We start from the raw sequence: 22,181 nt of genomic DNA, 5'->3' as shown, positions 1-22,181 counted from the left end.
CATAACAAAACTTACTGATAAGATGGTCCAAAATTAGTGAAGAAGGAAAACTGGGTGAGTTGTTGCTCTATGCTTCTAAAAAATTAAAAAAGAAATACAATTTTGAAAAAAAAAATGTTAACTAATGCAAAAAAAATAATACAACTACGATTGAAAATTTAAAAAATGGTCCGACCGGGATCACAACTGGCACCCGAAATAAAGAAAAAGGGGAAAGGGAGCCTCCATTAATGTTTATGAATTAGATTGTAGAGATTTAGCCACTCTACTTAATGGGAGCGCGGGGCTGTCGAATTTTATTATTAAAAAGATGGGGACCGAGAGAGTCCAAGTCAAATGTAACAAAATAGCAGATTACAAGAAAACACGGGAGGTCCTGGAGCAAGTGAAGGCTCCTCACTTCGCCTACACTCCAAAGGAAAAAAAGTACAAACCTTCCTTCTTAAAGGCTTGGATGCGGAGGAAGAGCCCGACGAGGTGCTCAAAATGCTCCGGGAGACGGGAACTGAAGTCAAGTTCCTCTCAGTGTCTCGCTTTAGAACGAAGAGATCCGTTTTGGAAAGATGAATCCTGTCGCACTTCCTCGTGCAGATAAGCCCGGTGAGCCGGGAAAGCGATCTGGTCGGCATCAGGTCGCTTAATTACCAGGCCATTCGTTTTGAGCGCCTGCTGAGGGGCGAAATAGTCCAGTGACGAAGATGCCAGCGCTATGGTCACTCGGCAGTGAACTGTCAAATGACCTTATGATGTGTAAAGTGCGGGAAAGGCCATACCGCAACCGAATGTTCGCTGACTGAAGCAGAGGGTAAGGAAAAATCTTTGTGTGTCAACTAGAGAAGCGGAGGGCGTGATCATCATACTGTGGATGTCCTGCATACCGCAATTTTAAGCTCACAAGGCGGCAGGTGTCAAGATCGGCCCAAAGGACGCAGATATCAGCGGCGTTGAACGGTACCGTCCCTTCGGCACCAATCGTCTCGGGGATCCCATTTGCAGAAGTAGTTCGACAAGGGGGAGCTAAAAAGCCCCAACAAAATATTAACCATGCTGGCGACTTGAATGCTAAGCACACCTCGTGGCTAAACGCCACAAACAATCCCAGAGGGATATTCCTCAAATCTTGGATAGAGCAATACCAGATCGAGTATAAATGCGAATTATATGGATCAGAGAGTCCAACCTGGCCCAGGGCAAATTCCTATCTAGATTTGTGCATTGCTGACGCACGCTTCAACTTTAATTTTAGGAATCCTCAACGGAAACTACAGACTCTTCCTTACGATAGCAACCATAATGCTATTCTTATTGAAGATCTGTATGATAGACGAAGATTTCGCCTTCTGCCGATGGACAGTGGCGTCCGCAGGCTGAAGTGGCAACAAGATGCAACACCTTGTAGACTCAGGTATAGACACGAATAGTGTAACATCGTGATGGATGATGCTCTGAAACTCGAACTTATTTTAATCGGTGCATCAGCCCAGAATGGACTTCAAGCCAACGCGACTTGCGGAAATTTTAGAACGAGATGTCCCAATTTCAAGTACATATAGCCTGAACGGCACCACAATTCTCCAGTTTAGCTCTGCGTTGCAGGCTGATCTCATTCCGAATGATAATCTGCTTGATTACTTTGTCTCATATTTAGAAGGGTAAACAATAAGAGATCATCCGGTATGGATGGCATTCCCAACGTGGTCCTCAAGCATTTACCAGACATTGCCATTCGTAATTATTGCGTTTTGTTCAATAATTTATTGAACAATTCCTTCTTTCCAGGACAATGGAAGAAAGCCGGAATGTTCCCGATTTTAAAGAGAGGGAAGGATTCATCCAGTCCTAAGAGCTACCGCCCAATCAGTTTGCTGCCTAACATCAGCAAGGTGTTTGAGGTTTTGGTATTGAAAGTCTTGAACGGCCATATCTAGAAGAAGGAATTATTGCCGAATGCGCATTTCGGATTCGGATTCGGATTTCGGAATTGGAGAGATTTCCATATTATCGCGAACGAGGATAGTTCTGAGCGCATTCGTCATAAGAAGTGCGTTAGATACCTGGGTGTGCGTCTTGACGAGCGTCTCCTATTTAACGAGCACGTTAAAGTTGCGCTAGAAAGCGCTCGCAAGGCATTCATGTCTCTTCGAAGACTCTTTTATGCTCCACATCTTAGCCGGAAGGTTAAGATTATTTGTTATCTTACTTTGGTGCTCACCTACGGGTGTGCTATCTGGTTTAATTTGAGTGCTAACCAAATGGAGAAAATAAGGATCTTTGAAAGGAAATGTCTGCGTGCTTGCACGGGGCTTAATAGGACAACTTCGTCAAACTATGAGCACTATGTAACTAAAAATCGACACAGTTCTCGTCAGATTGATTCGGAATCATATAGTGCGATCTGCTTCGCATGGCGAGAACCCTTAGGTTTCGCAGCCGTTCTACCCCAATGATGGGTATTTTGAGAAAACTCTCACGACAGGCTTCATTCCTCTCGAAGGACAAAAGGATAGAATACCCCCCGAACTTGACTCTGGGGGCTCCAGGATTTGAATGGAGATACTCCAGAGCGAGAACAATTGATATTAAGCGGGATGAAAAAGATAAATCCTGGTACCGGTGACTGCGGGATACCGTGCTCAGTTCTGCCATTTGTTTCCTGGTGGGACTATGTAAATAATATAAATATTACATGGGTGTTACTTTCACCTCTGGTCGTTATGAATTATAATATATATATTATTATATTGTACTGTGTTCATTTCGCTCATCAAAAAAGAAAAAAAAATGAAGAATATTTTTAAATACATATATCATTCATTTTATTAGCTTTAAGATAAATAAATTGTATATATTTTTGTACTAGCCTTAAGAATAAATTTAAATTTCAGAAGTAGTTTTTTAAGATGTGAAGCGCAGAATTAGGTTAGGGAATTTCTTTTAAGTTAAATTAAATTCTCTATGCGCATTCAAATGTCTTCCTCCTATTGCAGAATATAGAGAATAAACGCTACTGACTAAACTAAGATAAAAATAAGCACTGTTCATTTTTTTTAAATTTATTGATAAAAACGGAGGTATTCACTTCAGCTCAATTATTTGCTTTCTACCCCAGGAAACAGTGATCGAAGAAATATTCTTTTAGATAATACACGAAAAGTTACTCATCGTTATATTATCCACACATGACAATCCACATTTGAAACAAGAACGAACATTTCCCCCGTATGTTTATTTATATCTGAAAGTGATTCCCATGAAGTGGGGTCCACCTAAATGTGACAAATACCTTTCTTTTGTACTTCAATTTCTAGGGGCAGTACCGATTTGTCGTGATTTGGTAACACACTGGGTTAGTATAAAATATCTGGATTAACACAACTCGATATCAGTAGTGTCCATTGAACTGAAGTGTTAAGGCGCTTATAGCAACTCGACAAATCTTTATAAGAAAAAGGAAGAAAGTACCTTCGCTAAAATGAATATCCAAGGTAATGCAGTATCCAATCCCGCTGGAGGACAGGATGTGACCGTAATCGCTGGCAGGCAATTTGGTTCCGACAACACTAATATCACAGCTGGAGCTTTTGCCGGAGGTAATACTCTACGTGGACCACCAAATGCTGGAGTTTTTGCAAGTGCTAATGCGTAAGGTCTACATGAAAGCTAATAACGTGTTCAATATTAAACCTTAAAACATCATTTAAATTTATTTAGCAATGGTCACAGTCTATCGGTTTCAAAAACCGTTGTCCCCGGAGTATCAGCAACCACTTCCCATGCTGCCAGTGCAAACCTCTTCCGCAACGATCAACACAGTGTCAACGCACAAGCATTTTCCAGTAAAACAAAATTAAATGACCGATTTCAATTCAAACAACACGGAGCGGGTCTTAATTATAACAATGCTAATGGACACGGTGCTTCCATCGGCGTAAATAAGATCCCCGGTTTCGGTAGTTCAATGGACGTTGGAGCAAGGGCAAATATCTTCCAGAACCCAAATACTTCTTTTGCTGTCATGGCTAATTCAAGAACTCACCTGAGTGGCCCTTTTCAAGGGAAAACGAACTTTGGAGTATCTGCAGGAATTACTAGGAGATTTTAGATACAATTATAGCTATTTAAACTCCACTATTATATAGTTAATCGATAGGATATTCCATCAGCTAATCTGGGACAAAAATTTCTTATATATTATTGTATATAATATTATAATACATAACTATTTACCAAGCAAATGAAATTTACAGTAATTTTAAAAGCACTTTATAGACAATTAAAAAAAAATTAATTTAAAAATGTGTCTTTTTCCTATGAAAGGGAGGTTGGTTCCACTATAAATAGGACAGAATATTCTTTTTTTATTTCTATGGCACGGGGAGCCAACCGCACACCCCATCGTTGCTGATTCCCGTCAATACACTTCAAATCCCTCCAAGATTTACCGATAAACTTGCATAACCCACCCTCTATAAGATATGTACCACTTTCGCTTCTTGATCAACACGTCTACGGATATCTAGCCTGTAAGCCAACCAGAATACCACGATGACAAAACGTAAATATGAATTGAATCGTGGAGATCTTGGGTAAAGGTGGTTGTAAGTTGCCTGATGTGCTACTACCATATATGATAATAACACAGAGAAAACTCTGACACCCTGCAGTCTCAGCTTAATATTTATGTTGAGATAGTTGCGTTTCTTAATTAAGACAAACGAGCGAAAGCGGATTTACCACTGTTAATGCGTCGAGCGACATCAAGTTCGGTGCCGCAATCGGCAGAAACAATGTTTTTTGTTCAGATTGGGTTTTGTTTATGTTTACCTTTAGTCCGACTCTGCTTGCCTCGTTTCACAAATTTAAAGCGTCTTGACCAAGGTAGATAAATCGGTGAGAAGCAAAAAGATATTATCAGCGTAGTTAAGTATTTGAGAAAAGATGTCATCACCCATTGAAGTCCTCTACGTGCTCCGAACACCGTCTGTGTTACCGACGACTGCAAGGGATTTTACCTTGCTGCAATCAATAGCATCCGCTTTGATAATTGCTGTTAGTTTCTACGCAATATCCCTCCTGTGTAAAGCACTTCTGATATACTTCCTGTTGACGCTGTTGAAAACCTTCTTAAAATGTATGAGGAGCAGATGATGCGACCGCGCACTGTTCCAAAACTATCCGCGTAGTGTTGATGTGATTAATGCAGGAGAATCTAGGAACTAGCCAGCTCTGTGCCGAAAAATCTTTCGAGATAAGCCCAAGGCCTTTGTTGCTAGCGCTTAAATTTTTGGCTGCTAAGGATAACATAATTGTATTATGTAATCGCTTACTAATATAATAATAATAATCTTTGGAGATACTCCCTGATGCGCCCCAATGTTATTTTGGCTATTATCTTTGGACGGGGAGCCTCCATACCCTTCCAACAACACAGGTATCTTTTTTGTGATCTTGTATCGACAAGACAGCCCCTTCTAACACTGTCTAGAAAAAATCTCAAATTCTCAGCATTTTCGAATAATTTAAAGTAGAAGTTCTACACAAACTATAGAAACAATGATGAATAGCTGCGCTCAAATGCATCAATGGCCGAGATGAATTCACTTTTACTTGGAAGAGAAAAGAGCAGTCCGTATCCACATCTTTCAGTGAATAGTCATTTCATGTACGAGAAGTGGGACTTCTCCGGATTGTGATGCGGTTGAAAACTGTGCAGAAATGTTCCTTGCACCTCTTCAGCTGCTCATCATCATGAATGAAGAGTCGACCGTTAACGTCCCTCACAATACCATCGAAAGATTTGCGACAACATGCAAATTTTTTCATGATGCCGTTTAAAATTTTGAAATCATTGTTATCTACCACAGCTTTTACTTTCCTGACCAGAGCAATAAGAAATTCCCTTTTATCACGGCGTACACTACGTTCACCTATTATTCGCAGTGATTAATAGCACCTTCACTCTTTTACGTTCACCGATCCGCTTGCAAGATTCCACAATGAGCGAGATCTTGTTTCATCCCATCGGGACGTCATTTAGGATCTGAAAGAGCATATATAATGGCAGCCCTATCCCATACTCGCCAATATCCTCACATGGGTTATTCAAGATATCTGCCGTTCGATCAGCAAGATAGCTCTGCCATTGTCGGGCGGCCGCTGAATCATACAAACGGTCTATGTTGAAGTTAAGGGGTCGGCGATGAGCTACCACTAGATGATGACCCCTTTGAGGCCAATATTAGCACCTCTCTTGTTACACACATCCAGAAGACAACATTTAAATCTACGTTCGGCACAGTTGAACCTAACTGATCTTATGGCAACTTTTACGGTCAAACAATACGCCACCAATGAGAATGGTGGAAGCTACAGAAATTCAAAAACCTCTCACCATTACCGTTACAGGGACCAACCCAGTGTTTGTCCGAGCAAGGTGTTTTAGACCCCAGTTTCTTCATTCAAAACCATCCTTCTCCTCTCCATTGGTGTAGAACACTGTACGATTAAAATGTTCCTCAGCCTCCTGAGTAATTAGACCCTTCGTCTTGTGGATAACGTAAGCATCATAATCCGACCCCACCCACAATTCAGACCCACTTACGAAAGACTTTCAGAATTACAATAGCGCAGTGCCGGAAGAGGAAGAGAAGTGCTCCCCGGATTTCCACTATCTAACCTCACATAATTCCAGAATCTCAAATATGTCACGCTAGAATTCTCATTTAAATTGGAGAAAGCGAGCATTCTGGGGGTCCTCAATACCGACATCGAGAAACATTCATACATTCCAAATACCAGCTCATGTTGGTCGTTACCAGTAAATCCATACCGAGGCATGGGTAACTTTCCCATGACAATTAAAAGGTTACACCGATTTCTATCCCTTTTAGTCGCCTTTTCTCCCAGCTTACAGGAGAGTCAATTTCTTCGTGAAGCAAAATTATTGGCGAGTACTATTGAAGGCACTGCTACTTGTGAGACACCTGGATTTTACACGGCCATTCAGGTTACACTGGCTCGCACCATCTCCTTTCTAATGGGCGTTGGGACCGTCTTTGACTGAGTTAGTCTCATCGCGAGGTTTTATAAAATAAAGCTCTCAAGTTAATAATGAATAACCCTTCTACTTTATAAAGAAGCAAGTTTAAGAACGGTTCAAGAAAATTGCAAAAGAAACGCTTTCGATGATATGGTCATGTCATCCGCATTGATGAAAACTCCCTGGGTAAGGCTGATTGGATCATCCAACTAGATGAGAAGTGACCTAAAGATCAACGGAAAAAACGGCAGCTCGATTCGATGATGAATGTCCGTCTAGTCCATATTAGGACTGAAAAAAATGGCGAACACGATCCTCACGAGTTTCATGTTAATAACAACCAGCATTGGTGGAAGTGATTAGTGAATAGAAGGAGACCACTTCACAACATTTTATTTTTAACTTTCAAAGTTTTTTAGTTAATTTTAAAACAGGATCAGGTGCTCGAAAGCAAATCAAGATACCCAAAAAACTTGGTGCTTATTTCAATTCTTTTTCCTTTAGTCTATTTTCTTTCTTTTCTTTTCCTTTTTTGTATAAGGTATTCTCACCAGTTATCATCCCAAAATGAACTGATCTTGTAAATGGATTTTGGAAATTATATTCCTCAGTTGAATTTTTATCTACCTACAGTTGAGCCAATCATGCACCCAACGTTTTTTACAGGTTCTTCGAAAGATAAAAACTAGAATCAGTAAAAACACAAATTGAAAACAGACCCAATAGGCCAAACTCTTACTAAATAGTACTCTTCGCGCTATAGCTCACATTAAAAGAATAATGGCTTTTTGTATAGTTCGGCCCTTTAATCGAGAGTCTTCAGCGCTTAACTAAGTATCACGGGACTTAATCCTCCTGTCGCTGAAATTATAGCTAGACTGCTTGGATTTTCGGATGTCTCCATATGTACTTCACATTTTCTCTCAAAAGATGATGCTTCCAGATTTTTTCTTGCTATTTTCAACAAAGTTGCGGTCCAATGGTACAGTCACATTGATTATTTTCTCTTCGGAAGCAGAACCAGATCGAATGTATTGTGGACAATGTTTTAGTCAATGGAAATAGTAATCTCTAACACTAGTTTCACTCGATTCCTAGATTCATGTATTGCATGTATAATCGGTACTGCTCTGCAAACTACACCCAGAAATTATATACTGGCTAATCCCCTCTTCATAATTGCACAACTTACTGCTCAAGTTGATAATTGAGGAGTCATTAAGAATATACGGTTTCTAGTTGACTTTTTTTTTGGAAGCGAAATATCCTGAATAGACGTAAAAAAGCCTTTGCCACGTAAATCTGCACGTACACCGTTAGTTACATTTATTGGAGGCTTCGATGTCAATGCCTGGTAACAATAAATTGAATTAATTCGTTGATCTTCTACCGGCCTAGTAACATTCTTTGCTCTTCAAGTTCACAGACGACAATTTATAGGCGTGGCCAGAGAATGATTCTTCTTCTTGAGTCTATTACAGTGTTTGAGCATCAAATACAGCCCTTCCTCTTCTCTTCCCGGCAGCTTTATTGTACATTTTGTTTGCGATAATTTCATTTATCTATGAATTCACAGACTCTAGATCTGTGCTGCAGAGAATACGCATAGCAGGGAGAATGGGGAAGATGTAAACTGCCATGATTTCGTAATGAGACCAAATGACCAAATCCTCCCAGAAATGCGGCGGGGTTTTTGAGTATTTTGCCCGAAGCGATACCCCGCATAGAGATATAATTTTGGATACATTCTTATTTTCGGTCGGTTTTTCTAACAACATCGACAAAACTCTCAAAGATGGCATTATGTACACATTCTATATCGCAACGCTTAGCATCATACTGTCCAGTTTCTTGCAAAGCGAAGATGTCGACGCAATCCATCTGAAACGCTCTATAAAAGACCTTCGATTTGCACTAGTTTGCTCAGATGCCGATCCCGCTTTCACATCACTTTCTTATCACATCACATGCTTATTTCTCGTCAGGATCGAAAAACCGGCTCGGCAATTGCCATACTATTGTTCAGCCCAAATATTAAACTATTCTCTGTGCTCTATGTCTTCTATCGAATTTCTTCCTCCTACTGAATAGCATAGAGAATAAACAGCATCGAATAAACTAAAATAAAATAAAGCACCGTTGACTAAACTAGTTAGTATGAAACAAATATAAATAAGAGAATTTAATTTTCTTAAATTTATTAATAAAAACTGATTTATCCTCTTCATTTTAATCATTTGCTTTCTACCCCCGGAAACATATTATCAACTGCCTGAAAATTACTCTTTCAGATAATACACGAAAAAGTTACTCATCAATATATTGTCCATACATGACAAGCCACATTTGGCACAAGCACTAGCATTTCTCCCGTGTGTTTATTTATATCTGAAAGTGATTCCCACGAAGTGTGGTCCACCTAAATCTGACAAATAGCTTTCTTTTGTACTTTAATTTCTAGGGGAAGTACCATTTTGTCATAATTCGCTAACACACTGGGTTAGTATAAAATATCTGGATCAACACAACTCGATATCAGTAGTGTCCATTGAACTGAAGTGTTAAGGCGCTTATAGCAACGCGACAAATCTTCATAAGAAAAAGGAAGAAAGTACTTTCTCTAGAATGAATATCCAAGGTAATGCAGTATCCAATCCCGCTGGAGGACAGGATGTGACCGTAACCGCTGGCAGGCAATTTGGTTCCGACAACACTAATATCACAACTGGAGCTTTTGCCGGAGGTAATACTCTACGAGGACCACCCAATGCTGGAGTATTTGCAAGTGCTAATGCGTAAGATCTACATAAAACCTAATAACGTGTTCAATATTAAACCTTAAAAAATCATTTGAATTTATTCAGCAATGGTCACAGTCTATCGGTTTCAAAAACCGTTGTCCCCGGAGTATCAGCAACCACTTCCCATGCTGCCAGTGCAAACCTCTTCCGCAACGATCAACACAGTGTCAATGCCCAAGCATTTTCCAGTGCAACAAAATTGAATAATGGATTTCAATTCAAACAACACGGAGCGGGTTTGAATTACAACAATGCTAATGGACACGGTGCTTCCATTGGCGTGAATAAGATCCCCGGTTTCGATAGTTCAATGGACGTAGGAGCAAGAGCAAATATCTTCCAGAACCCAAATACTTCTTTTGATGTCATGGCTAATTCAAGAACTCACCTGAGTGGCCCTTTTCAAGGAAAAACGAACTTTGGAGTATCTGCAGGAATTACTAGGAGATTTTAGATACAATTATAGCTACTTAAGCTCCATTATTATATAGTCTATCGATAAAATATTCCATCAGCTGATCTGTGACAAAAATTATTGTATATAATATTGTAATACGTAATATCCATCAACCTAATTAAATTTACAATAATGTTAAAAGCGCTTTATAGACAATTAAAAAAACAAATTAATCTAGAAATACATCTTTTGAAATTCCTATGAGATGGAGGTTGCTTCCATTGTCCTTTATAACATAATATTTTTTTCATTTCCATGGCTTGGCGCGTCAACCACACCTATTCCAGACCGCTGTTATTTGCCGGCAAAGCGTTTCAACTCTCTCCAAGATTTACCAATAAGCTTGCATAACCTACAATAAACTTGTCGCAATTCTAAGATGTGTCCCACTTCCGCTTCTTACCGTGTGTCCTCTTTAACCTAGAGTTGAAAAAAAAAGTAATGAAAACTCAGAAGCGACTACACTATACCAGGTTAAAGAGGACGCATGATAGGGCATCCTCTTGTCGTATTCCATTGTTGATGTCGAATAGTGAGCAAACTAGGCATATACGAATATACATATATATGTCTGTCTCGAGTAATTAATGCTGATATACAGATGATGCACGTGGTCCCCCTTAAACTCAATATAGAAAAATGTAACTTACTGCATGTATGGGTGTTCTTAATTCCTACCTTCTCACCAAATTTCGTCACAATCGCTATAGCCGAAAAGCGCATATGACAGATAGGCAGATAGGCGGACAGACAGACAGGCATTGAACCGATTTTAATAAGGAAACGCCGAAACCTTAAAAATTTTGTTTGTGAAAACAAACAAAACTTTTAAAAGGGAAACTAAAATGTTTCCTCGTGACCCGCCGTTCATATCAGTTCACTTTATTTGATAATGACGTCATGTCTTAGAATCCAGTAAATTCACGCAAAATAGCAAATTTTGACCATTTATAACTATGTTAATAATAGTTGGATTTACTTCAGAATGATGTCCTGTCTCATTCCTTATACTGATGTCAACTTTTGTACCTCCAAGATGAACTTAAGGAGGGTTTCGTGATGAATTAGTAACATATGGTAACATATGATATGCTATTATAAACTTTATTTGACCACATATTGGAATGAGATGATTTTTTGAAGGTCTAGATTTTATATAGATATAGCATTGTTATTTTTCTTTTTTTTCAGATTTCGGTTTGATAGATTCTGAAAATGAGCCCTATGTTACTTTTTGAGACACATTTTGAGCCCTCAGTCCCCTACGTTCCATCCAATATCAAAAATAGGAGCAGCTTCAAAAAATACTAATTCAGCCTTTCCATTTAATCCCCCGCACGGCCATATTCAGTGAAAAAACATGTTGCTCCCCCTTTCGCATGTATGAGCCTCTTCTTAAACTCAACAGAAAATGACACCACATGCTATATGTAAAGGGATTCACAGACCACCTCTTCTCACCAAATAGGTTCAGCCGTTTCCGAAAAAATCCGGTGTAACAGGCAGACAAGCAGACGCTTAAATAGGGAGTAATGATTGACAAAAGGCTCAACTTCAAAAAACACATTGAGTACGCTGCATTAAAGCGTCTTCGCTATAACCATCTCGAGGATAGTACCGAACATTGGTGAGGCAGAACGAAGTCGATGTCGTCTTATTTCAGAGGTAATTAGAAGCAGCACATGTACTAGCAGGGATAATCCCCATAGACATCTAGGGAACGAAGGTGAGCATCTCTACGACGAAATGTATGCAATCGGGGAGTGTGGCGCATTTTGACGGCAACTAGCATGGCAGGAATCTTTTGCAGAAAGGCAAAACAGATGGACCTACCGCATAGCCACGAGGAAATAAAGAACGCGCTAACGCAGTCCTTAAGTGGATATGGAGATTATCGTGCTTAATTATATAGATTTGGTCCTGCCACGCGATGAAATGCTTTATAGCAGTCCCGTGGGGAGAGTAACAAGAGCAGGATATGGTTTTAACCGCATGGCAGCAGCCTGCAATAGGCTTTGAAATTTTTGCACATTCCAACGAATAAAAACAAGAAACAAACAAAAATACAGGCAGACGCGGTTTCTTCCAGGGGAAAGGCAACTCATCAGACGCTCTGCCCTGACCGAATTGGCGTGATTTAAAATATATATAAGGGAGTAAAAATCACCTTGTTGCCACTTCGGTCACGCTGCTGCCAGGGTAGTGGTAAAGCAGCTTCTCATGAGTTCCCTCTGCTCTGGACGAACCCATCGGTCTTAAAAAGGCTACTTTGAAAGTCACTACTTTTTAAGGGAAGTGACCGTCCGGAATTTTCATCGAAATTGAAGAGGAGGAGCCTCCCCTCCACAAACTATGCACTCCCTTCAGGGATGGGGTTGAAAATTCAACCTGCAATTCAAATATCATTCACAAAAAAATGAATTCATCCTATCCATAAAATAAAGACTAGAAAATAGGAATCATGATAAAGGAAAACACTTTTAAATAATTTTTCCAATAATGTTTAATGTTAATTTTTATGATTTTTCAATTTCGAAAGATCGATTCTTGCAGATGGCGCAGTAATGCGTTGGCAAGCAAAATCTCCGCTATTAAATCCAGCTAAGAGCCTGTGTGAGACGGGACTTCAAATCGATACCAAAATAATCTAGCTTCTTGTATAACAACAGCGTTTTACTTTAGTATTATCTTTTTCTAGGAACTGTTACATTTCAGGATTTTATAAGCAAAAGGAAACTTTTGGATGGTTTCCTGGTAAGAAGCAATTACACATTTCCCCAGAAGCCATCCATGCTTTTTTTGTCCCATTCAACTTCGTATTCAAAAGTGCACTTTCCATAGGCTCGCATATTTGCCTGCTTAAAAAATACCTTCTTCCAATTTTGCAGCTTGAATGTCAATATTCATTGCCTTTTCATCCCATGTATATTTGGAATACTGTTAGAAATTTTTCGACCCTAGAGAACAACACGCGAACGACGCCTCTAAAGTAAAGATTTTGTGTCTGAGGGCACCACTTGTGGAGCGTCATCCAAGTTGCGATGATATTTGAAACAATTTTCTGGTGAAGTCCGTACTAAGAACACCAATCTAAGCTATTTAACGATCCAACGATATTCTATGTATATTGTACATTCTACGGAAAATATCATCTGCATGAAGGACCGTATAAGCGGTTAAAAGTTGAAGGTCCTGCGTGGCAGTGTTCATTTAAGGAAGGAGGAGAATCAGCGTGAGGGCATTCCCTTGGAGAGCCCAGATGAGAATTAAGCCGTTTTGATGTATCTGTCACACTTTCAACTATGGTGTTAGAGCAATACAACGACAACCTCTGCCTCGAGATGATATCGTGTTTTTGACGAACCCGATTTCATTCACAGTAATTGCAACACACTATTAAATATAGAAAGGTATGATAACCATTCAATAAATCATATATTAACAAGTAGATATTGATACAGTAGCCACTCTCACTGCGGACGCTAAAGTCTTTATCGCTTGGCACCAGTAACCATCTGCTTTTTCGCCGATAAGACCATTAACCAACTTAATGCTGGACCGGACCAAATGGGGACCAATGGGTTGATGCGGACTTAGGACCCCATCGTTCTCAAAACGAATATTTCAGCTCTGGTCAATAAGACGGATTTGCGCTCAATATAATGCGTAGGCATGTCGTGTTCTACGAATTACATAAAGGAGCATTCAACATCTGCGAGCCGCTACGGTCACGCTGCTCCCAGGGCAGAGGTGAAGCAGCGTCTGACGATTTGCCTCTGCCCTGGTAAGAAACCGTAAAGCCGTCGTCGCTTGACTTTTTTTAAAAAGTTTGGGTGCAAGCCCTAAGCGAAGGGTCCGTGGACCAAGAAAGAGGGAGTAAGTTGCTCCCCATTTGATCCGGTCCAGCATTAAGTTGATGCGGACTTAGGACCCCATCATTCTCAAAACGGACATCTTTATCGACATTGGATCAAACTGTCTGTGGCATATAGGTGATAACGGTATAAATTGCAAAGTCATCTGGAACGATAATGATCTTCATCAGCCGATCATAAAATTGCTAGACTTCTTTAACTACTAGGCTACGGAAACTCTACTAACACCATATTGAGGGCGCGAGCTGCCAAAAGTAGGGTGGTATATACTCTTTTTATCGCGTGTAGATTCTATGTCGCAACTCTTCGCATCACAGCTTCAATCTTCTTGCAGAGAGCAGATGTCGATGCATCGCATCCGAAGGACTCTGGCAAGATACTCTGATTTACCGAGGAGGCAGTATACACAGACTAGACAAGTTAAAATCAATACGAAACCCCAATATTGCGGAAGACGCCTTTTGAAACGAGAAATGTGTAGTGAAATTTAATGAACATCTTGTATCTCTGGAACTATTATGGCTAAAGGAAAGTTACCAAGATTTGTAGGTAACTTTTCCATCTATGAATAAAGTCAATATCTGCGGAAATCGGTAGAAAACTCTTGGAGATATACGATTTCAAAATTCTAATTTGGTAAGATGATCACAGATTTGTTAATACTGCAACCAAAATTGAATCCATTTCAATTTCTTTGCTACAATCATGATCAACCCGGTTTTAGACATTTTATTTAAATTAGCGAAACAAACGTACTTCCACCCTAATATTAACTTACTCTATTTGTACCTCGCCATCTTTTCGAGTCGATTGAATAGGCGAAATACTTTCTACTTCGCTTTGACAACTCGCAATTGCCTTTAAAACAATTATCGGAAATTAAATTTGGATTGATTTTGTTGAGAGGTTTGAGGAGTGCTAAGCCCACCGTGAACTTAATGGTGGACTGCATTAAGTGCACAGCAACTTGCTGTGCCACTTTTTATGCGCGGACCCCTCCATTCATCGGCAACCACCCAATGAAAAAAAAACAAAAAAAGCTAGAATGTTTCGTCCAAGAAGAAGGCACGACAAATAAATATAAACAGAAAACAATACCTGGCTACTGCTTTTCGGTCACGCTGCTCACAAGATAGAAACCAAGCAACGTTTGATGAATTATGCCTCCACTTTGGATGAAAACTTCTAGCCTTTTTGTATTTTTTAAATTTCATCTTCAAATTGAATAACATCTTACCTCCTTACCACCTTTTTTATCTCTTGAGCTTTACTTTTTTAGATCTTTTGCTGTCATTACCCTGCTGCCATAGATACTCACTCGGAACGGCGTCATCCTTTAACCACTTTTTGCTTTCCAAAGTCTCTAGAAGCATGTCTTGAAGTTTAAAATCGACTTCCACAAAATGTTCTGAACACACAGAGGCATTTTTGAAGTCGATCTTCCTACACTTTCACAAAGTTTGCTCCACTCTTCGCAAATTGTCTCATCTTCGGAAAACGAAAGAATCTCATGGTGCTTCCTCTTTTGCCTTGGTAATTATCACAACCATTTATCGCGCACCTCACCATTTTCAATTTTTCACAGAAATTTGTCCTAAACACCATTGATTTTGACACTTCTCAATAAAATATTCGCATCAATTTTCAAACCGGAACGGACTACTCCAGAATCAGGACCCAAGTGACGTCACCAAATTTAAATATGGCGGACGTGATGTTCGGATGATATTAACTTGACTAGTCTGTGTACATTGTCGAGGAAGTAATAATGCTAAACGTCCAGGCGAAAATTTTTGTGACTCAAACTAGTTTGCTTAGATCCTGAACCTGCCCTTGCGTCTAGAACTTTTACTCATTCTCTCGACAGAATCTGCCCGAACAACCAAGTCAACTGTGATATGCATGCTGGATATTTTTTGATAGCGACATGGTGGAGGAACCCCATCTTTACTTAATTAAACTACTCCTTTACCTGATCTTAGCAATTTTTTTTCTAAAACCATCCTCATTTTCCTGTAGTTGGGATCAACAAGTGTTGTAAATAACAAAGTGGAGTTTCTGTCACAAAGGAAATTGAAATTTTTGTTTAGGTATATTTAGATAACACATACTTGCATATGTAAAGTTGCTGTGGTGTGATTTTTAGTGTTACACTAGTTAATGCACAGAGCGAATCGTTTTTTTACGCCGAAATAATAGTTTCACCTGCCAAATTACTATAATTTGATAACGTCTTCGAGCGAGCAATTTGAATCTTATCAACGTGAAGGCATCCGATTTAGTGTGTGTTACCTGTCAAGTAATCAAACAGTTTTTAACTGGAAAGGGGGAAATTGATGACTGAATGGACAATCCTTCAAGTTATTTTACGTTACGACAGTAATGGTAACAAGCTATATAGCAAATTCTGACATTTTTACCCGAACGGCAATAAAACGTAAGTTTCTGAAAGATTCACAACCTAGAAAAAAATAAATTTGCACTGAGCGGGACGTTGAATATTCTACGGTATCTTTTCCCTTGTGACTTGATTTAAATTTGAATAATAGTGAGACAAAATTCTAACGTAGTCGTAGATTATCAATTGGGATTGAAGTTTAAAAAATGTTAACTCACATTGAAATTATCCTCACAATTTAAACCTGACTCCAAAGAAACTAGATTCTGCCATGGATTTCTTGGCTCGAGTTGTAACGTCACACAACATGGCGCGGGATTTTCAGTCTGTTTGAATTTGGGTCAAATTTGAAATGCTGATAATTTTTTTCAAAAACGGTATTTGAGAGTTTCGTTAGGTTGCACCATAGAAGTCATTCCCGTCATTAGTGAAAATAAGGCGGCAAGTCTATTACCATATAATTATTCAGCCAAAATACACCCTGTTAAAAAAATATATGTGCAAAACCCATTTCTGTCTTTTCCCTCATTTATATATTATTTTTTTATTTACTGCAGTTGCTTTTTTTGGACATGGTCTTTACTTTTAAGGAAAAAATCATTCGAAGAATAGCCGGTATATGTACCGTTAGTTAATTGAAATGTTGATTGTTTCCGTAATAAATAATTATATATCCAAATTGATTTCAGTTGGATTGTTATTGTTGCTCGACAACTTTCGTTATTTTTTCAAGCGGTTTGTTTAATATAATATTGAGAGAGGAAAACAGTAGTGGTTTATATAAATTCCAATTTGCGATAAAAGTACCACGCGCTATGCACCTTTCAAAAGAGGAACGTGGATTGATCACGGGATTAAGAGGGAATGGTAGAAAAGTTAGTGAAATTGCAGCAGAACTTAATCATTCTCAAAATGTGGTTACTTTCTAGAAGGTGTAAATAATTACGGTGTTATAAAGCGAAGTGGAAGGAAGTCGACGATTGATCATCTTCATCCACGGCGCAACAACCGGTATCCGCTCTAGGCTTACCTTAATAAGGAACTCCAGACATCCCAGTTTTGCACGCGTTCCACCAATTCGATATCCCTAAAACCAGATGGTCGTGATATCACTCATAGATTTCGTCGTTATGTACGTTATGTCGGAGTCCAAAATTCTTCGGAGGATTCTTCTCTCGAACGCGCAATTTTCTTCTCTAAGAACCCAGGTTTCCGAGGAATACAAAAGATTTGACCCGATTGTAAGATGTTTCGAGCGAAACGGTTTTTGTAAACTGAAATAGGCTCTGTTGGCTTTGTAGGCTGTTGTCAACAACCGTGCGCGGATTTCATCGTCTTAGCTGTCTGCTCTCGGTTGTGATTTTCGACCCTAGATAGGAGAAATTATCACCGGTTTCAAAGTTGTAGTCTCCTATTTTTATTCTTCCCGTTTGGCCAGTGCGGTTTGATGTTGTTGGTTGGGTGGTTTTTGATGCTGACGTTGCCACCATATATTTTATCTTGCCTTCATTGATGTGCAGCCCAAGATCTCGCGCCGCCTGCTCCATCTGAATTAAGGCAGTTTGTACGTCAGTGGTCGTAATTCTCATGATGTCGATATCGTCAGCAGGATCACGGGTCACTTTCTCATAATAGGGCATCCCCTTAATGTGACCAGTAATTAGATTTGTCAAATATTCCATGGAAATCGAAACCTTCAATATGCTTCGCGGATAGCAAAATCTATATCGAAACTGCGTCATATAAGGGCCGATTGCACTTTGCCGAAAGACACCTACTTTGGAGGCAGGAATTCCGTAAAGTTATATTTGGCGATAGAAAAAAATCTAATTTGGATGGCCGCAACGGTAACCGAAAGTATTGGTGTGATTTACAGTGTCCCAAAGAGACCCGGCATCAACGCTGTGCTTTATATCATGCAATATACACGTCAAAATGCATGTAAGACTATTTGGCAATGTGCTTACAAAATTTTCTGAAGAAATTCATTGGATATCTGGACTTTTCAATGCCGTCATTCATGAAGCGAAAGTCACATCAACTCTTTTAAATTAAAACAAGTCGGAAAACCGGAAGCTGGACGCTTCAGGTATGAAAGGTTTTGTGTATTTCTTTTATAAAAACATTTGACTGTGCATTTGCACCATTAGCATGTAGCACGTAAAATATGCATATATTATGTGAAACTATCCACTTTCAAGTGATATTGACATTCATAGTCTTGAATTGGCAGAGGAGCGACAATTTTGACCTAGTATAACTTTGTTAGTAATAGTGCGATTTTCACCAAATTTGGCGGGATCATGTTCTAGCTGCTGTAGCCTATATTGTTGAAAAATTTCGTGATTCTTGGGTGAAGTTAAGGGGGGTTTCCTGTCAATTACTAAAAATTATAGTTATGTACTATTATTAACTTTATTTGAACAGGTATCGGTATGAAAGGTATTTCGGAGCCTAGGCACCATATAGTGGCAGCCCCCTGATTTTTTTCAAATTTTTCGGTTGGTCAGTTTCTGAGAATGGGTTCGTTAAAAAATGATCACTTTCAATCTCCCGCACTCCCCACTTTTCCAACAAATGTCAAAACTGAGACCGGCCTCGAAAAGTACTAACCGAGACCTTTAATTTGTGTTTACACAAAACCTTAAAAATGTACCCGTAGTGGAGGGACCAGCCAAAAGTTCAAACTTAAATCCAATCATGAATTTATGAAGTGTACTATCTTCATTTTTGGAAATTGGTGCCGATAGGCTAGCGAAGGTGATTTCCAACGAATCATACCACTATTAAACTAAATTTCGCATCGAAAAAATTTTATTAAAAAAGCCAAAAAGGCACAAAGGCGTTTTCTGCACATAGTATATATATTCACTATGAAGTTACTATTTATACTTTTAGAATGAATTTTGTTCTATTTTTGGTAGAATACATTAAAGCCATCATAATTCTACAAAACAAGATTAAATTAAAATAAAGGTTTTTATTATGCACTTATAATTATTTAATAGGGTGTATACCCATCCAAATAAAGCATAGGTACTATTGACTAACTAACATAAAAAGCACCGTTGATTAAACTAGTTAATCAGGTATCACAGGAAATGTATAAAAGATCATCATCAAAAACAAATATAAATAAGAGAATTTACCTTTTTTCAAATTTATTGATAAAAACCGTGGTATGCACTTTATTTTACTCATTTGCTTTCTACCCCCGGAAACATATTATCAGCTACCTAAGAAATAATCTTTCAGATAATACACGAAAAAGTTACTCATCATTATATTGTCCATACATGACAATCCACATTTGGCACAAGAACTAGCATTTCTCCGGTGTGTTTATTTATATCTGAAAGTGATTCCCACGAAGTGTGGTCCACCTAAATATGATACATAGCTTTTTTCTACTTTAATTTCTAGGGGAAGTACCAATTTGTCGTGATTCGCTAACACACTGGGTTAGTATAAAATATCTGGATCAACACAACTCGATATTAGTAGTGTCCATTGAACGGAAGTGTTAAGGCGCTTATAGCAACTCGACAAATCTTCATAAGAAAAAGGAAGAAAGTACTTTCTCTAGAATGAATATCCAAGGTAATGCAGTATCCAATCCCGCTGGAGGACAGGATGTGACCGTAACCGCTGGCAAGCAATTTGGTTCCGACAACGCGAATATCACAGCTGGAGCTTTTGCCGGAAGTAATACTCTACGAGGACCACCAAATGCTGGAGTATTTGCAAGTGCTAATGCGTAAGATCTACATAAAACCTAATAACGTGTTCAATATTAAACCTTAGAAAATCATTTGAATTTATTCAGCAATGGTCATAGTCTATCGGTTTCAAAAACCGTTGTCCCCGGAGTATCAGCAACCACTTCCCATGCTGCCAGTGCAAACCTCTTCCGCAACGATCAACACAGTGTCAATGCCCAAGCATTTTCCAGTGCAACAAAATTAAATGACGGATTTCAATTCAAACAACACGGAGCAGGTCTGAATTATAACAATGCTAATGGACACGGAGCTTCCATTGGCGTGAATAAGATCCCCGGTTTCGGTAGTTCAATGGACGTAGGAGCAAGAGCAAATATCTTCCAAAACCCAAATACTTCTTTTGATGTCATGGCTAACTCAAGAACTCACCTGAGTGGCCCTTTTCAAGGGAAAACAAACTTTGGAGTATCTGCAGGAATTACTAAGAGATTTTAGATATAATTATAGCTATCATATTTAAACTCCATTATTACATATTATAGTTTATCGATAAAATCAGCTGATCTGTGACAAAAATTTCTTATATATTATTATATATAATGTTGTAATACGTAGTATTTACTAAGCAAATCAAAGTTACAATAATGTTAAAAGCACTTTATAGACAATTTAAAAAAAATGAAATTTAGAAATACGTCTTTTAAAATTCCTATGATTGGCAGATTCGTTCCATTTCCCTATATAATCCAATATTTTTTTTTTTTCATTTTCCTTTATGCCCCATATAGAAGAATATGTGACCATATATTTTTGCAGTGTCAGTTCTTGGGACACTGCAGAAATATATGGTCGAATATTCTCTTATATGGGGGATGGTGCATCATCGCCCCCCGGTTCTCAGCAATGCGCTTCGACTGTCTCCATGATTTGTCGAGGAGCTTGCACTCCTCTACTGTTCGACGCCACGTACATAGTTCTAGAGTGACCCACTCGTTTTGTTTTATTCCAGAAGTTTACGAAGACACGACGCAAGCATGAATTGATGGAAGCTTAGATATTTTAAATACAAGAAGTGACGGTCACTTCCCATGCTCTACTTCCATACAATAGAACAGAGAGAATACTTGCTGTTAATATTGAGATACTTGCACTTCCAAATTTTAAATAAAATAGCGAAAGCGGATTTAGCGCTATTAACGCATCCGACGACATCAAGTCCTCAGAAACAACGCTCTCTAGATACACCAATTGACTTTTACCTACTATTACAAATGTAAAACCGTTTAGTCAAGGTCCATGACTCAGCGAGTAGCAAACTGATATCAACAGCGTTATGAAGGTGTTTGAGGAAAGATGTCATGGTCCATTTAAACCCCTCTCAACTCTTCAGGGAGGCCGTCATTTGAGTGCGCTGATTGCCAAGATGATTTTATTTCTACTTGAAGGAGCAGTCCGTATTTGAATGTTTCGATCACTAGCCCTTTCATCCATCCCCCTCACCGAATGCGTTACCAGTTCTTTCGTCACGCGTACACTGTGCTGAACTTCCATAAATTTCCCAATTGTCGCAGGAATCAACCCAGCCTTCAATCTCTTCCATTCGTCGATCCGCTTTCACAATTCCACACTTAACCAAATATCGTGACGCTCATTTGGAACGTGTCCGATGCTTCCACAATTCCACAGTTAAATAATATCGCGACGCTCCTTTCGAACGTGTCCGACGATCTCAGTAACTCCCGAGAAAAGGCCCAATAAATCAATATTTTTAACCCTACTACCGTCCTCCCACTGTCGAACGACAGCTAGAGGGTCGCAACTCACCAGCCCAACGGGATGCGGCAGACGCAACATGCAAGCGAAAACAAGCACCATTTAAATAATGACCC

General features: G+C 39.1%; 3 protein-coding genes across 3 annotated transcripts; all 3 read left to right on the top strand.

Moving 5' to 3' along the window:
• The first annotated feature begins 3,472 nt into the window (after positions 1 to 3,472).
• On the top strand, positions 3,473 to 4,169 carry LOC119658132 (attacin-B-like). Its single transcript, XM_038065401.1, has 2 exons — positions 3,473 to 3,642; positions 3,712 to 4,169. Exons 1-2 carry the CDS (start codon positions 3,473 to 3,475, stop codon positions 4,100 to 4,102), a joined length of 561 nt encoding a protein of 186 aa, XP_037921329.1. The 3' UTR covers positions 4,103 to 4,169.
• A 5,326-nt stretch (positions 4,170 to 9,495) lies between these two features.
• LOC119657250 (attacin-B-like) lies at positions 9,496 to 20,657 on the top strand. The gene is made up of 3 exons (XM_038064069.1): positions 9,496 to 9,834; positions 9,904 to 10,026; positions 20,548 to 20,657. The coding sequence occupies exons 1-3, from the start codon at positions 9,665 to 9,667 to the stop codon at positions 20,573 to 20,575; spliced, it is 321 nt and encodes a 106-aa protein (XP_037919997.1). The 5' UTR covers positions 9,496 to 9,664; the 3' UTR covers positions 20,576 to 20,657.
• Positions 20,053 to 20,955, top strand: LOC119657249 (attacin-B-like). The gene is made up of 2 exons (XM_038064068.1): positions 20,053 to 20,327; positions 20,397 to 20,955. The coding sequence occupies exons 1-2, from the start codon at positions 20,158 to 20,160 to the stop codon at positions 20,785 to 20,787; spliced, it is 561 nt and encodes a 186-aa protein (XP_037919996.1). The 5' UTR covers positions 20,053 to 20,157; the 3' UTR covers positions 20,788 to 20,955.
• Positions 20,956 to 22,181: the final 1,226 nt, after the last annotated feature.

Source organism: Hermetia illucens, chromosome 5 (genome assembly GCF_905115235.1).
Source record: "Hermetia illucens chromosome 5, iHerIll2.2.curated.20191125, whole genome shotgun sequence".
NCBI classification, from domain to species: domain Eukaryota; kingdom Metazoa; phylum Arthropoda; class Insecta; order Diptera; family Stratiomyidae; genus Hermetia; species Hermetia illucens.
Note: the sequence above shows the minus strand (reverse complement) of the source record. Positions and strands in the feature narration are given on the sequence as shown.

What these genes read in the sequence shown, in the direction of transcription:
- LOC119658132 (XM_038065401.1), top strand. Translation starts at nt 3,473, where the DNA reads ATGAATATCCAAGGTAATGCAGTATCCAATCCCGCTGGAGGACAGGAT. An exon ending in GTTTTTGCAAGTGCTAATGC is followed by an intron (nt 3,643 to 3,711) that starts GTAAGGTCTACA and finishes AAATTTATTTAG; the next exon opens with CAATGGTCACAGTCTATCGG.
- LOC119657250 (XM_038064069.1), top strand. Translation starts at nt 9,665, where the DNA reads ATGAATATCCAAGGTAATGCAGTATCCAATCCCGCTGGAGGACAGGAT. An exon ending in GTATTTGCAAGTGCTAATGC is followed by an intron (nt 9,835 to 9,903) that starts GTAAGATCTACA and finishes GAATTTATTCAG; the next exon opens with CAATGGTCACAGTCTATCGG. An exon ending in GTCAATGCCCAAGCATTTTC is followed by an intron (nt 10,027 to 20,547) that starts CAGTGCAACAAA and finishes AATGACGGATTT; the next exon opens with CAATTCAAACAACACGGAGC.
- LOC119657249 (XM_038064068.1), top strand. Translation starts at nt 20,158, where the DNA reads ATGAATATCCAAGGTAATGCAGTATCCAATCCCGCTGGAGGACAGGAT. An exon ending in GTATTTGCAAGTGCTAATGC is followed by an intron (nt 20,328 to 20,396) that starts GTAAGATCTACA and finishes GAATTTATTCAG; the next exon opens with CAATGGTCATAGTCTATCGG.